The 13375-nt window shown below is 46.7% G+C and overlaps 1 protein-coding gene across 1 annotated transcript in view; it reads right to left on the bottom strand.

The window, feature by feature from the left end:
* The window catches only part of LOC110492635 (bcl-2-like protein 1), a 43762-nt gene that overhangs the window by 29584 nt on the left and 803 nt on the right, over positions 1-13375 (bottom strand). The window contains exon 2 of the mRNA XM_036947656.1: positions 11729-12438. Within this exon, the coding sequence (XP_036803551.1) occupies positions 11729-12271 (543 nt within the window). The 5' untranslated portion in view covers positions 12272-12438. The remainder of the gene's footprint in view (positions 1-11728; positions 12439-13375) is intronic.

The following is a 13375-nucleotide window of genomic DNA, read 5'->3' as shown; positions in this document are numbered from 1 at the left end:
CAGTAGACTACATTCTCTCCCTCCACTATACTGTTACAGTGTATCAGTAGACTACATTCTCTCCCTCCACCATACTGTTACAGTGTATCAGTAGACTACATTCTCTCCCTCCACTATACTGTTACAGTGTATCAGTAGACTACATTCTCTCCCTCCACTATACTGTTACAGTGTATCAGTAGACTACATTCTCTCCCTCTACCATACTGTTACAGTGTATCAGTAGACTACATTCTCTCCCTCCACTATACTGTTACAGTATCAGTAGACTACATTCTCTCCCTCCACTATACTGTTACAGTGTATCAGTAGACTACATTCTCTCCCTCCACCATACTGTTACAGTGTATCAGTAGACTACATTCTCTCCCTCCACCATACTGTTACAGTATCAGTAGACTACATTCTCTCCCTCCACCATACTGTATCAGTAGACTACATTCTCTCCCTCCACTATACTGTTACAGTATCAGTAGACTACATTCTCTCCCTCCACCATACTGTTACAGTGTATCAGTAGACTACATTCTCTCCCTCTACCATACTGTTACAGTGTATCAGTAGACTACATTCTCTCCCTCCACCATACTGTTACAGTGTATCAGTAGACTACATTCTCTCCCTCCACCATACTGTTACAGTGTATCAGTAGACTACATTATCTCCCTCCACTATACTGTTACAGTGTATCAGTAGACTACATTCTCTCCCTCCACCATACTGTTACAGTGTATCAGTAGAATACATTCTCTCCCTCCATCATACTGTATCAGTAGACTACATTATCTCCCTCTACCATACTGTTACAGTGTATCAGTAGACTACATTCTCTCCCTCCACCATACTGTTACAGTATCAGTAGACTACATTCTCTCCCTCCACCATACTGTTACAGTGTATCAGTAGACTACATTCTCTCCCTCTACCATACTGTTACAGTGTATCAGTAGACTACATTCTCTCCCTCCACTATACTGTTACAGTATCAGTAGACTACATTCTCTCCCTCCACCATACTGTTACAGTATCAGTAGACTACATTCTCTCCCTCCACCATACTGTTACAGTGTATCAGTAGACTACATTCTCTCCCTCTACCATACTGTTACAGTGTATCAGTAGACTACATTCTCTCCCTCTACCATACTGTTACAGTGTATCAGTAGACTACATTCTCTCCCTCCACTATACTGTTACAGTATCAGTAGACTACATTCTCTCCCTCCACCATACTGTTACAGTGTATCAGTAGACTACATTCTCTCCCTCTACCATACTGTTACAGTGTATCAGTAGACTACATTCTCTCCCTCTACCATACTGTTACAGTGTATCAGTAGACTACATTCTCTCCCTCCACCATACTGTTACAGTGTATCAGTAGACTACATTCTCTCCCTCCACCATACTGTTACAGTGTATCAGTAGACTACATTCTCTCCCTCCACTATACTGTTACAGTGTATCAGTAGACTACATTCTCTCCCTCCACCATACTGTTACAGTGTATCAGTAGACTACATTCTCTCCCTCCATCATACTGTATCAGTAGACTACATTATCTCCCTCTACCATACTGTTACAGTGTATCAGTAGACTACATTCTCTCCCTCTACCATACTGTTACAGTGTATCAGTAGACTACATTCTCTCCCTCCACCATACTGTTACAGTATCAGTAGACTACATTATCTCCCTCCACCATACTGTTACAGTGTATCAGTAGACTACATTCTCTCCCTCTACCATACTGTTACAGTGTATCAGTAGACTACATTCTCTCCCTCCACTATACTGTTACAGTATCAGTAGACTACATTCTCTCCCTCCACCATACTGTTACAGTATCAGTAGACTACATTCTCTCCCTCCACCATACTGTTACAGTGTATCAGTAGACTACATTCTCTCCCTCTACCATACTGTTACAGTGTATCAGTAGACTACATTCTCTCCCTCTACCATACTGTTACAGTGTATCAGTAGACTACATTCTCTCCCTCCACTATACTGTTACAGTATCAGTAGACTACATTCTCTCCCTCTACCATACTGTTACAGTGTATCAGTAGACTACATTCTCTCCCTCCACCATACTGTTACAGTATCAGTAGACTACATTCTCTCCCTCCACCATACTGTTACAGTGTATCAGTAGACTACATTCTCTCCCTCTACCATACTGTTACAGTGTATCAGTAGACTACATTATCTCCCTCCACTATACTGTTACAGTATCAGTAGACTACATTCTCTCCCTCCACCATACTGTTACAGTATCAGTAGACTACATTCTCTCCCTCCACCATACTGTTACAGTGTATCAGTAGACTACATTGTCTCCCTCCACCATACTGTTACAGTGTATCAGTAGACTACATTCTCTCCCTCCACCATACTGTTACAGTGTATCAGTAGACTACATTCTCTCCCTCTACCATACTGTTACAGTGTATCAGTAGACTACATTCTCTCCCTCCACCATACTGTTACAGTGTATCAGTAGACTACATTCTCTCCCTCTACCATACTGTTACAGTAGACTACATTCTCTCCCTCCACCATACTGTATCAGTATGTATCAGTAGACTACATTCTCTCCACCATACTGTTACAGTGTATCAGTAGACAACATTCTCTCCCTCTACCATACTGTTACAGTGTATCAGTAGACTACATCCTCTCCCTCCACTATACTGTTACAGTGTATCAGTAGACTACATTATCTCCCTCCACCATACTGTTACAGTGTATCAGTAACTACATTCTCTCCCTTCACCATACTGTTACAGTAGACTACATTCTCTCCGTCCACCATACTGTATCAGTAGACTACATTCTCTCCCTAAACCATACTGTTACAGTAGACTACATTCTCTCCCTCCACCATACTGTATCAATAGACTACATTCTCTCCCTCCACCATACTGTATCAGTAGACTACATTCTCTCCCTCCACTATACTGTTACAGTGTATCAGTAGACTACATTCTCTCCCTCCACCATACTGTTACAGTAGACTGACTACATTCTCTCACACAATTTGTTTCGAAATGACGCTCTTTGGCACTCTGTTTACTTTCCAACCTCCTTCACCACTGAGGTCAGAGAGAAGGGGGATTCCACCTAGCATTCCTTAAAATGTGCTGTTCCCGCCATTGCCTTTAACCTCCTTCACCACTGAGGTCAGACAGAGACCCAACCGTTGACTCAAGGGGGATTCCACCTGTCACTCAGTCTTCATAACTCAATCTGCTATTAACTTTCAACCTCTCTTTCAGTCGTTCTTCTCAGGTCATTTCTCTAACACAAATCAGGACCGAATAGGTTATGTAGCAGCTATGGGATGAAGAGCGGTCAGGGAGAACTGAATGAACATGTTTGTTAGGTAGGACAGCAGTAAGTCATCCTGTGCCTTAACAGGGTGTGGCCTCCCCTACGCAGCTGGTTGGTTCTCTTTCTAACGCCACAATAAAACCAGGTAATAGGACACACCTACTCTATACATCGTACAGCTGCCAACAGATCTGTGTGTTTTAGTGAAAGAGCATACCCTACGTGTTTCAGGGGGAAAACAGGACAGAGACAGAGCATACCCTACATGTTTCAGGGGGAAAACAGGACAGAGCATACCCTACGTGTTTCAGGGGGAAAACAGGACAGAGCATACCCTACGTGTTTCAGGGGGAAAACAGGACAGAGACAGAGCATACCCTACGTGTTTCAGGGGGAAAACAGGACAGAGCATAACCTACGTGTTTCAGGGGGAAAACAGGACAGAGACAGAGCATACCCAACGTGTTTCAGGGGGAAAACAGGACAGAGCATACCCTACGTGTTTCAGGGGGAAAACAGGACAGAGCATACCCTACGTGTTTCAGGGGGAAAACAGGACAGAGACAGAGCATACCCTACGTGTTTCAGGCGGAAAACAGGACAGAGACAGAGCATACCCAACGTGTTTCAGGGGGAAAACAGGACAGAGACAGAGCATACCCTACATGTTTCAGGGGGAAAACAGGACAGAGCATACCCTACGTGTTTCAGGGGGAAAACAGGACAGAGCATACCCTACGTGTTTCAGGCGGAAAACAGGACAGAGACAGAGCATACCCTACGTGTTTCAGGGGGAAAACAGGACAGAGCATAACCTACGTGTTTCAGGGGGAAAACAGGACAGAGACAGAGCATACCCAACGTGTTTCAGGGGGAAAACAGGACAGAGCATACCCTACGTGTTTCAGGGGGAAAACAGGACAGAGCATACCCAACGTGTTTCAGGGGGAAAACAGGACAGAGAGAGAGCATACCCTACATGTTTCAGGGGGAAAACAGGACAGAGCGAGAGCATACCCTACGTGTTTCAGGGGGAAAACAGGACAGAGACAGAGCATACCCTACATGTTTCAGGGGGAAAACAGGACAGAGCATACCCTACGTGTTTCAGGGGGAAAACAGGACAGAGCATACCCTACGTGTTTCAGGGGGAAAACAGGACAGAGCATACCCTACGTGTTTCAGGGGGAAAACAGGACAGAGACAGAGCATACCCTACGTGTTTCAGGGGGAAAACAGGACAGAGCATACCCTACGTGTTTCAGGGGGAAAACAGGACAGAGACAGAGCATACCCTACGTGTTTCAGGCGGAAAACAGGACAGAGACAGAGCATACCCAACGTGTTTCAGGGGGAAAACAGGACAGAGACAGAGCATACCCTACGTGTTTCAGGCGGAAAACAGGACAGAGACAGAGCATACCCAACGTGTTTCAGGGGGAAAACAGGACAGAGACAGAGCATACCCTACGTGTTTCAGGCGGAAAACAGGACAGAGACAGAGCATACCCAACGTGTTTCAGGGGGAAAACAGGACAGAGCATACCCTACGTGTTTCAGGGGGAAAACAGGACAGAGCATACCCTACGTGTTTCAGGCGGAAAACAGGACAGAGACAGAGCATACCCTACGTGTTTCAGGCGGAAAACAGGACAGAGACAGAGCATACCCAACGTGTTTCAGGGGGAAAACAGGACAGAGCATACCCTACGTGTTTCAGGGGGAAAACAGGACAGAGCATACCCTACGTGTTTCAGGCGGAAAACAGGACAGAGACAGAGCATACCCTACGTGTTTCAGGGGGAAAACAGGACAGAGCATACCCTACGTGTTTCAGGGGGAAAACAGGACAGAGCATACCCTACGTGTTTCAGGGGGAAAACAGGACAGAGACAGAGCATACCCTACGTGTTTCAGGGGGAAAACAGGACAGAGCATAACCTACGTGTTTCAGGGGGAAAACAGGACAGAGACAGAGCATACCCAACGTGTTTCAGGGGGAAAACAGGACAGAGCATACCCTACGTGTTTCAGGGGGAAAACAGGACAGAGCATACCCAACGTGTTTCAGGGGGAAAACAGGACAGAGAGAGAGCATACCCTACATGTTTCAGGGGGAAAACAGGACAGAGCATACCCTACGTGTTTCAGGGGGAAAACAGGACAGAGCATACCCAACGTGTTTCAGGGGGAAAACAGGACAGAGACAGAGCATACCCTACATGTTTCAGGGGGAAAACAGGACAGAGCATACCCTACGTGTTTCAGGGGGAAAACAGGACAGAGACAGAGCATACCCTACGTGTTTCAGGGGGAAAACAGGACAGAGACAGAGCATACCCTACATGTTTCAGGGGGAAAACAGGACAGAGCATACCCTACGTGTTTCAGGGGGAAAACAGGACAGAGCATACCCTACATGTTTCAGGGGGAAAACAGGACAGAGCATACCCTACGTGTTTCAGGGGGAAAACAGGACAGAGCATACCCTACGTGTTTCAGGGGGAAAACAGGACAGAGCATACCCTACATGTTTCAGGGGGAAAACAGGACAGAGCATACCCTACATGTTTCAGGGGGAAAACAGGACAGAGACAGAGCATACCCTACATGTTTCAGGGGGAAAACAGGACAGAGCATACCCTACGTGTTTCAGGGGGAAAACAGGACAGAGCATACCCTACATGTTTCAGGGGGAAAACAGGACAGAGACAGAGCATACGCTACGTGTTTCAGGCGGAAAACAGGACAGAGACAGATTATACCCTACGTGTTTCAGGGGGAAAACAAGACAGAGCATACGCTACGTGTTTCAGGGGGAAAACAGGACAGAGCATACCCTACGTGTTTCAGGGGGAAAACAGGACAGAGCATACCCTACGTGTTTCAGGCGGAAAACAGGACAGAGACAGAGCATACCCTACGTGTTTCAGGGGGAAAACAAGACAGAGCATACGCTACGTGTTTCAGGCGGAAAACAGGACAGAGCATACCCTACGTGTTTCAGGGGGAAAACAGGACAGAGCATACCCTACGTGTTTCAGGGGGAAAACAGGACAGAGCATACCCTACGTGTTTCAGGGGGAAAACAGGACAGAGCATACCCTACGTGTTTCAGGCGGAAAACAGGACAGAACATACCCTACGTGTTTCAGGGGGAAAACAGGACAGAGCATACCCTACGTGTTTCAGGGGGAAAACAGGACAGAGCATACCCTACGTGTTTCAGGGGGAAAACAGGACAGAGACAGAGCATACCCTACGTGTTTCAGGCGGAAAACAGGACAGAGACAGAGCATACGCTACGTGTTTCAGGGGGAAAACAGGACAGAGCATACCCTACGTGTTTCAGGGGGAAAACAGGACAGAGCATACCCTACATGTTTCAGGGGGAAAACAGGACAGAGCATACCCTACATGTTTCAGGGGGAAAACAGGACAGAGACAGAGCATACCCTACGTGTTTCAGGGGGAAAACAGGACAGAGACAGAGCATACCCTACGTGTTTCAGGGGGAAAACAGGACAGAGACAGAGCATACCCTACGTGTTTCAGGCGGAAAACAGGACAGAGACAGAGCATACCCTACGTGTTTCAGGGGGAAAACAGGACAGAGCATACCCTACGTGTTTCAGGCGGAAAACAGGACAGAGACAGAGCATACCCTACATGTTTCAGGGGGAAAACAGGACAGAGCATACCCTACGTGTTTCAGGGGGAAAACAGGACAGAGCATACCCTACGTGTTTCAGGGGGAAAACAGGACAGAGACAGAGCATACCCTACGTGTTTCAGGGGGAAAACAGGACAGAGCATAACCTACGTGTTTCAGGGGGAAAACAGGACAGAGACAGAGCATACCCAACGTGTTTCAGGGGGAAAACAGGACAGAGCATACCCTACGTGTTTCAGGGGGAAAACAGGACAGAGCATACCCAACGTGTTTCAGGGGGAAAACAGGACAGAGAGAGAGCATACCCTACATGTTTCAGGGGGAAAACAGGACAGAGCATACCCTACATGTTTCAGGGGGAAAACAGGACAGAGCATACCCAACGTGTTTCAGGGGGAAAACAGGACAGAGACAGAGCATACCCTACATGTTTCAGGGGGAAAACAGGACAGAGCATACCCTACGTGTTTCAGGGGGAAAACAGGACAGAGCATACCCTACGTGTTTCAGGGGGAAAACAGGACAGAGACAGAGCATACCCTACATGTTTCAGGGGGAAAACAGGACAGAGCATACCCTACGTGTTTCAGGGGGAAAACAGGACAGAGACAGAGCATACCCTACGTGTTTCAGGGGGAAAACAGGACAGAGACAGAGCATACCCTACATGTTTCAGGGGGAAAACAGGACAGAGCATACCCTACGTGTTTCAGGGGGAAAACAGGACAGAGCATACCCTACATGTTTCAGGGGGAAAACAGGACAGAGCATACCCTACGTGTTTCAGGGGGAAAACAGGACAGAGCATACCCTACGTGTTTCAGGGGGAAAACAGGACAGAGCATACCCTACGTGTTTCAGGGGGAAAACAGGACAGAGCATACCCTACATGTTTCAGGGGGAAAACAGGACAGAGCATACCCTACATGTTTCAGGGGGAAAACAGGACAGAGCATACCCTACATGTTTCAGGGGGAAAACAGGACAGAGCATACCCTACGTGTTTCAGGGGGAAAACAGGACAGAGCATACCCTACATGTTTCAGGGGGAAAACAGGACAGAGACAGAGCATACGCTACGTGTTTCAGGCGGAAAACAGGACAGAGACAGAGCATACCCTACGTGTTTCAGGGGGAAAACAGGACAGAGCATACCCTACGTGTTTCAGGGGGAAAACAGGACAGAGCATACCCTACGTGTTTCAGGCGGAAAACAGGACAGAGACAGAGCATACCCTACGTGTTTCAGGGGGAAAACAAGACAGAGCATACGCTACGTGTTTCAGGCGGAAAACAGGACAGAGCATACCCTACGTGTTTCAGGGGGAAAACAGGACAGAGCATACCCTACGTGTTTCAGGGGGAAAACAGGACAGAGCATACCCTACGTGTTTCAGGGGGAAAACAGGACAGAGCATACCCTACGTGTTTCAGGCGGAAAACAGGACAGAGCATACCCTACGTGTTTCAGGGGGAAAACAGGACAGAGCATACCCTACGTGTTTCAGGGGGAAAACAGGACAGAGCATACCCTACGTGTTTCAGGGGGAAAACAGGACAGAGACAGAGCATACCCTACGTGTTTCAGGCGGAAAACAGGACAGAGACAGAGCATACGCTACGTGTTTCAGGGGGAAAACAGGACAGAGCATACCCTACGTGTTTCAGGGGGAAAACAGGACAGAGCATACCCTACATGTTTCAGGGGGAAAACAGGACAGAGCATACCCTACATGTTTCAGGGGGAAAACAGGACAGAGACAGAGCATACCCTACGTGTTTCAGGGGGAAAACAGGACAGAGACAGAGCATACCCTACGTGTTTCAGGGGGAAAACAGGACAGAGACAGAGCATACCCTACGTGTTTCAGGCGGAAAACAGGACAGAGACAGAGCATACCCTACGTGTTTCAGGGGGAAAACAGGACAGAGCATACCCTACGTGTTTCAGGCGGAAAACAGGACAGAGCATACCCTACGTGTTTCAGGCGGAAAACAGGACAGAGACAGAGCATACCCTACATGTTTCAGGGGGAAAACAGGACAGAGCATACCCTACGTGTTTCAGGGGGAAAACAAGACAGAGCATACCCTACATGTTTCAGGGGGAAAACAGGACAGAGCATACCCTACGTGTTTCAGGGGGAAAACAGGACAGAGCATACCCTACGTGTTTCAGGGGGAAAACAGGACAGAGACAGAGCATACCCTACATGTTTCAGGGGGAAAACAGGACAGAGCATACCCTACGTGTTTCAGGGGGAAAACAAGACAGAGAAAGAAGTGTGTTGGTTAGGTTTGTAATGAAACATGAGCGAAATGGGTAAACAAGAGGGCATTTCTTTCTGGAAAATATAGGGTACATTTTAATAGGTTCGCCTGTGGTGTGGGGATGTCCCAGGTCCGAAAACAACCAGTCGTGAAAAAAAGTACCCAAAAGTCATACCTTAGTAAAAGGAAAGATTGCTTTTTATAAAATTACTCAGATAAAAGTGAAAGTCGCCCAGTGAAATACTACTTCAGTAAAAGTATTTGGTTTTAAATATACGTAAGTATCAAAAGAAAAAGTATAAATAATTTCACATTCCTTATATTAGGCAAACTAGACAGCACGGTTTTCCCTTCCATTTACAGATTTCCAGGGGCACACTCAAACATCATTTACAAACGAAGCAGTTGTTTAGTGAGTCTGCCAGATTAAAGGCAGTAGGAATGACCAGGGATGTTGTTTTCTTGATAAGTGTGTAAATTGGACCATTTCCTGTCCTGCTAAGCATTCAAAATGTAATAAATACTTTTGGGGGTCAGGGGAAATGTATGGAGTAAAAAGTACAATATTTTATTCAGGAATGTAGTGAAGTAAAAGTTGTCAAAAATATAAACAGTAAAGTACAAATACCCCAAAAACTACTGAAGTACTTTACACCCCTGGTGCTCACTGAGGGATGTGTGTTTGTTCTCTTCATTACACATAGAAACCACATCAGACAAATTCAAATCTGAGCAAAAGTGTTATGTGCATTCTTGTGTAGAGTATGGAATGATAAGATACATCAATATACTGTTTATCTGTGTTATGGGGTGTGTGTGTGTGTGTGTTATGGGGTGTGTGTGTGTGTGTGTGTGTGTTATGGTGTGTGTTATGGGGTGTGTGTGTGTGTGTGTGTGTGTGTGTGTGTTATGGGGTGTGTGTGTGTGTGTGTGTGTGTTATGGGGTGTGTGTGTGTGTGTGTTATGGGGTGTGTGTGTGTGTGTGTTATGGGGTGTGTGTGTGTGTGTGTTATGGGGTGTGTGTGTGTGTGTGTGTTATGGGGTGTGTGTGTGTGTTATGGGGTGTGTGTGTGTGTTATGGGGTGTGTGTGTGTGTGTGTGTTATGGGGTGTGTGTGTGTGTGTGTGTGTGTATGTGCTCGGTCTGAGGCATGCTCATGATTCAATAGTATGGCATGGCTAGAACGCCAAACATTGAACCGGTAACGTTAGTTAGGATGTGTGTGTATTGACATAGCACACACAGGGAGGACACAACATTTGTCTGGAGGCCCAATTCCAATACCACAAGGAGAACAGAAACCAAACTACTTGACTGAATCTGCTTGATTGAACACACAATTCCATTCAATATTTAGGCCATTCACGTCTTCCACTCAGAGCAACAGTCAACATCCGATGACAGAAACAACATTCAAATTTGTTAAGGTGCTCAGGTGGTTGGGCATGTGTTTCATCAGAATAACAGACAGACTGTTTACACAGAGGTCCTGTACGTGATGAGTTACTGTTCCCGTTAATAGCGTCCAGTGGTTCAAGGCGTTGAGTCTGGTGTTTCTGGATGTGGTGGGTGGCGGCATATGAGCTGTCACTAACCAAGTCATCTGCCTGTTTCAACTCTTAAAATTAAAAATCAATTTCAGCTCTGCAACAGCAGAGAGACAACCCAATCGGATGGCCCCTCCACACACACACACACACACACACAACGTACCCAATCAGATGCCAGTTTCTATAGGACCCATCCCTTTCGAGACTGTTTCAACATCCCCTCCCCATTCCAATCCACACCCCATCATGTGTCAGCCCACACAAAGGAAGAGCTGACCTTAACAGTGTCCTTCTCACATCCCAGAACACACCCACCTACCAGGAACAGGACAACTCAGCTGACCTGAGAGAACACTGCTTTCATCTGAAGGCTGCTGGCTCAGAACAGAGGAAGACGTGGAAAGCAACCAGGGGAAAACAAAGGTTGATCTATAAAGCTCAAGCCTATACTTCATTCCCCCTTGAAGACTTCGATCCCAGCCAACGGAGGAGCTCACTTCGAGTCAGCTAAAAACTCAATAAGGCTGATCAATGCCCAACTGACCAGAGGCAACCATCTCACGCCGTCTTATCGCCCGTCTTTCTCCTTGGCTGATCTGGAGCCAACCGCACCACGTCTCGAGAGAGATCAGTCACTTTAAAAACAGAACAGTCTCAGGTCCAAGAGCTGACAAATCAGCCTGAGACCAGAGGTCAGGCGTGAAATACAGTACACAGATCAGTCAAACTGACGCGACACACAACGGGTGCTAATGTGCAGAATCAACAGTTAAACAGTCTAAACTATCCAGGTACCAACGACCTCTAGAACTGATGCTTCATACAACAACCCACATTGAGCTAAATGACCCATGACCCTTCCCTACCCCCATGCACACATCTTTCACTCGTGACTCACCCATCCTCCTTGGCTCTGGATCCAGGGCTGGATGTGGTTGTCCAGATAGACGGTCATCCAGTCTGTGATCCTTCCCACCAAGGGGTTCATCTCCTTGTCCACACATTCTACACAGAGGGCCCCTCCGAAAGCAAACAGGCCCACCACCCGTCCCCAGTTGACACCGTCCCGGAACACCTCGTCCATCACGTTCTCAAAGCTCTGATAGGCTGTGGACGGCGTGATGTGTAGCTGGGAGGACAGGTCACTGAAAGCTCTGGCATAACGCAGCTCAAACTCGTTGGCAGAGTCCCGCAATGCCTCTTTCACTGCGTCCAGGCCCGCTGTCCGCCGAGGGGAGGAGGGGGGCGACTGCCGTGGTGGAGGAGTACCGGGACTCGTCCCGTTGACGTATGTCATGACTGCCGCACCCCCTTCCACCTGTCCCCCCTCAGTCCGATTCTGGGCTTCTGTGAGCTCCATGTGGTTGAAGGGGTAGTCCCTCTGTGATAGTTTATAGGTGATATAGTATACCACTAGTTCTCTGTTGTTGTAAGTCATCATTCCTCGTCTCGTCTTTCTTCTTTGCCCCAGGCTCTCGGTTTAACCTGCTCGCGACACACCTCTTTGGATCAGTCCTCTGTGTTTAATCCAATCTGTGTCATTCTGGGTATGCAGAAAATAGACGTCTTGAAGACAAAAAAAACAAGGCTGGTGTAGTGGCTCAGGCCCTGGTGGTAAGAGAACAACGAAGATCTTAAAGGAGCATAATTAATCACAATAAGCATCGGTGGGTTGGGGGAGGAGGGGAACTATAGTGGGCAAAATTAGATCGACAGGTGGGGTCAAAGTGCATCGCTTTAATTGGAGATTAAACAGATGGCAATGGTTGTCGTTACCTGCCTGCCCCCACAAACAACCTTCCTTTGGCCTGTGGCTTCAGAACAGTCATGACAGGGCAAGGTGCTCTGACAACCAACAGACTAAAACAGCAGGTTGTTTGTGACAGAGGTTAAATATATGATCAGCATTTATTTACCAGTTAGGTTGACTCAGAACAAATTTGCATTTATAATTGCCAGTATGTATGTATGTATGTATGTATGTATATATATATATATATATATATACACACACACACACACTATGAACACATGATAATTGTTGACCTAATGTTACTTAACACGTAAATCAGAAATATTAACAATGTATTATATTTGTCATTTTCACAAGTAACCCCCAAAATGAAGAATAAAATGATATTTCTTCACAAAACACAAGTGATGCCTTAAATCCCTTTGTGCTTGCGCGTCAGTGTGGACAGGAGGGGACGGACCCCTGTTGTTCTAACAACTTCACAAGAACCCCACGTGGGAGAAACGACGCGCACATATATTCCAGATCTTCACCGAACCGGACCTTTCCTTATAGTGACATTTAAGACTCTTGTGGTATAAAGAGTTACCTGTGACTCGCGACTTGACAAGTGGGAACAATCCCCAAAATGATGACATCGAAAAATGGCACTAGAAAGTGGGGAGCTACTTTGTTGCCTTTGCTGAATAAAGCATATGTTTACAGTAGCCACAGCTAACCAGCACGTGTCGCTAGCCACTAGGGCTACACGGAATTCCATGGAACAATCTAGCCAGTCCATATCATTGTGAA

The sequence above is a fragment of the Oncorhynchus mykiss genome, chromosome 16 (assembly GCF_013265735.2).
Source record: "Oncorhynchus mykiss isolate Arlee chromosome 16, USDA_OmykA_1.1, whole genome shotgun sequence".
Lineage (NCBI taxonomy): Eukaryota > Metazoa > Chordata > Actinopteri > Salmoniformes > Salmonidae > Oncorhynchus > Oncorhynchus mykiss.
This window is presented reverse-complemented; position numbering and strand designations above follow the sequence as displayed.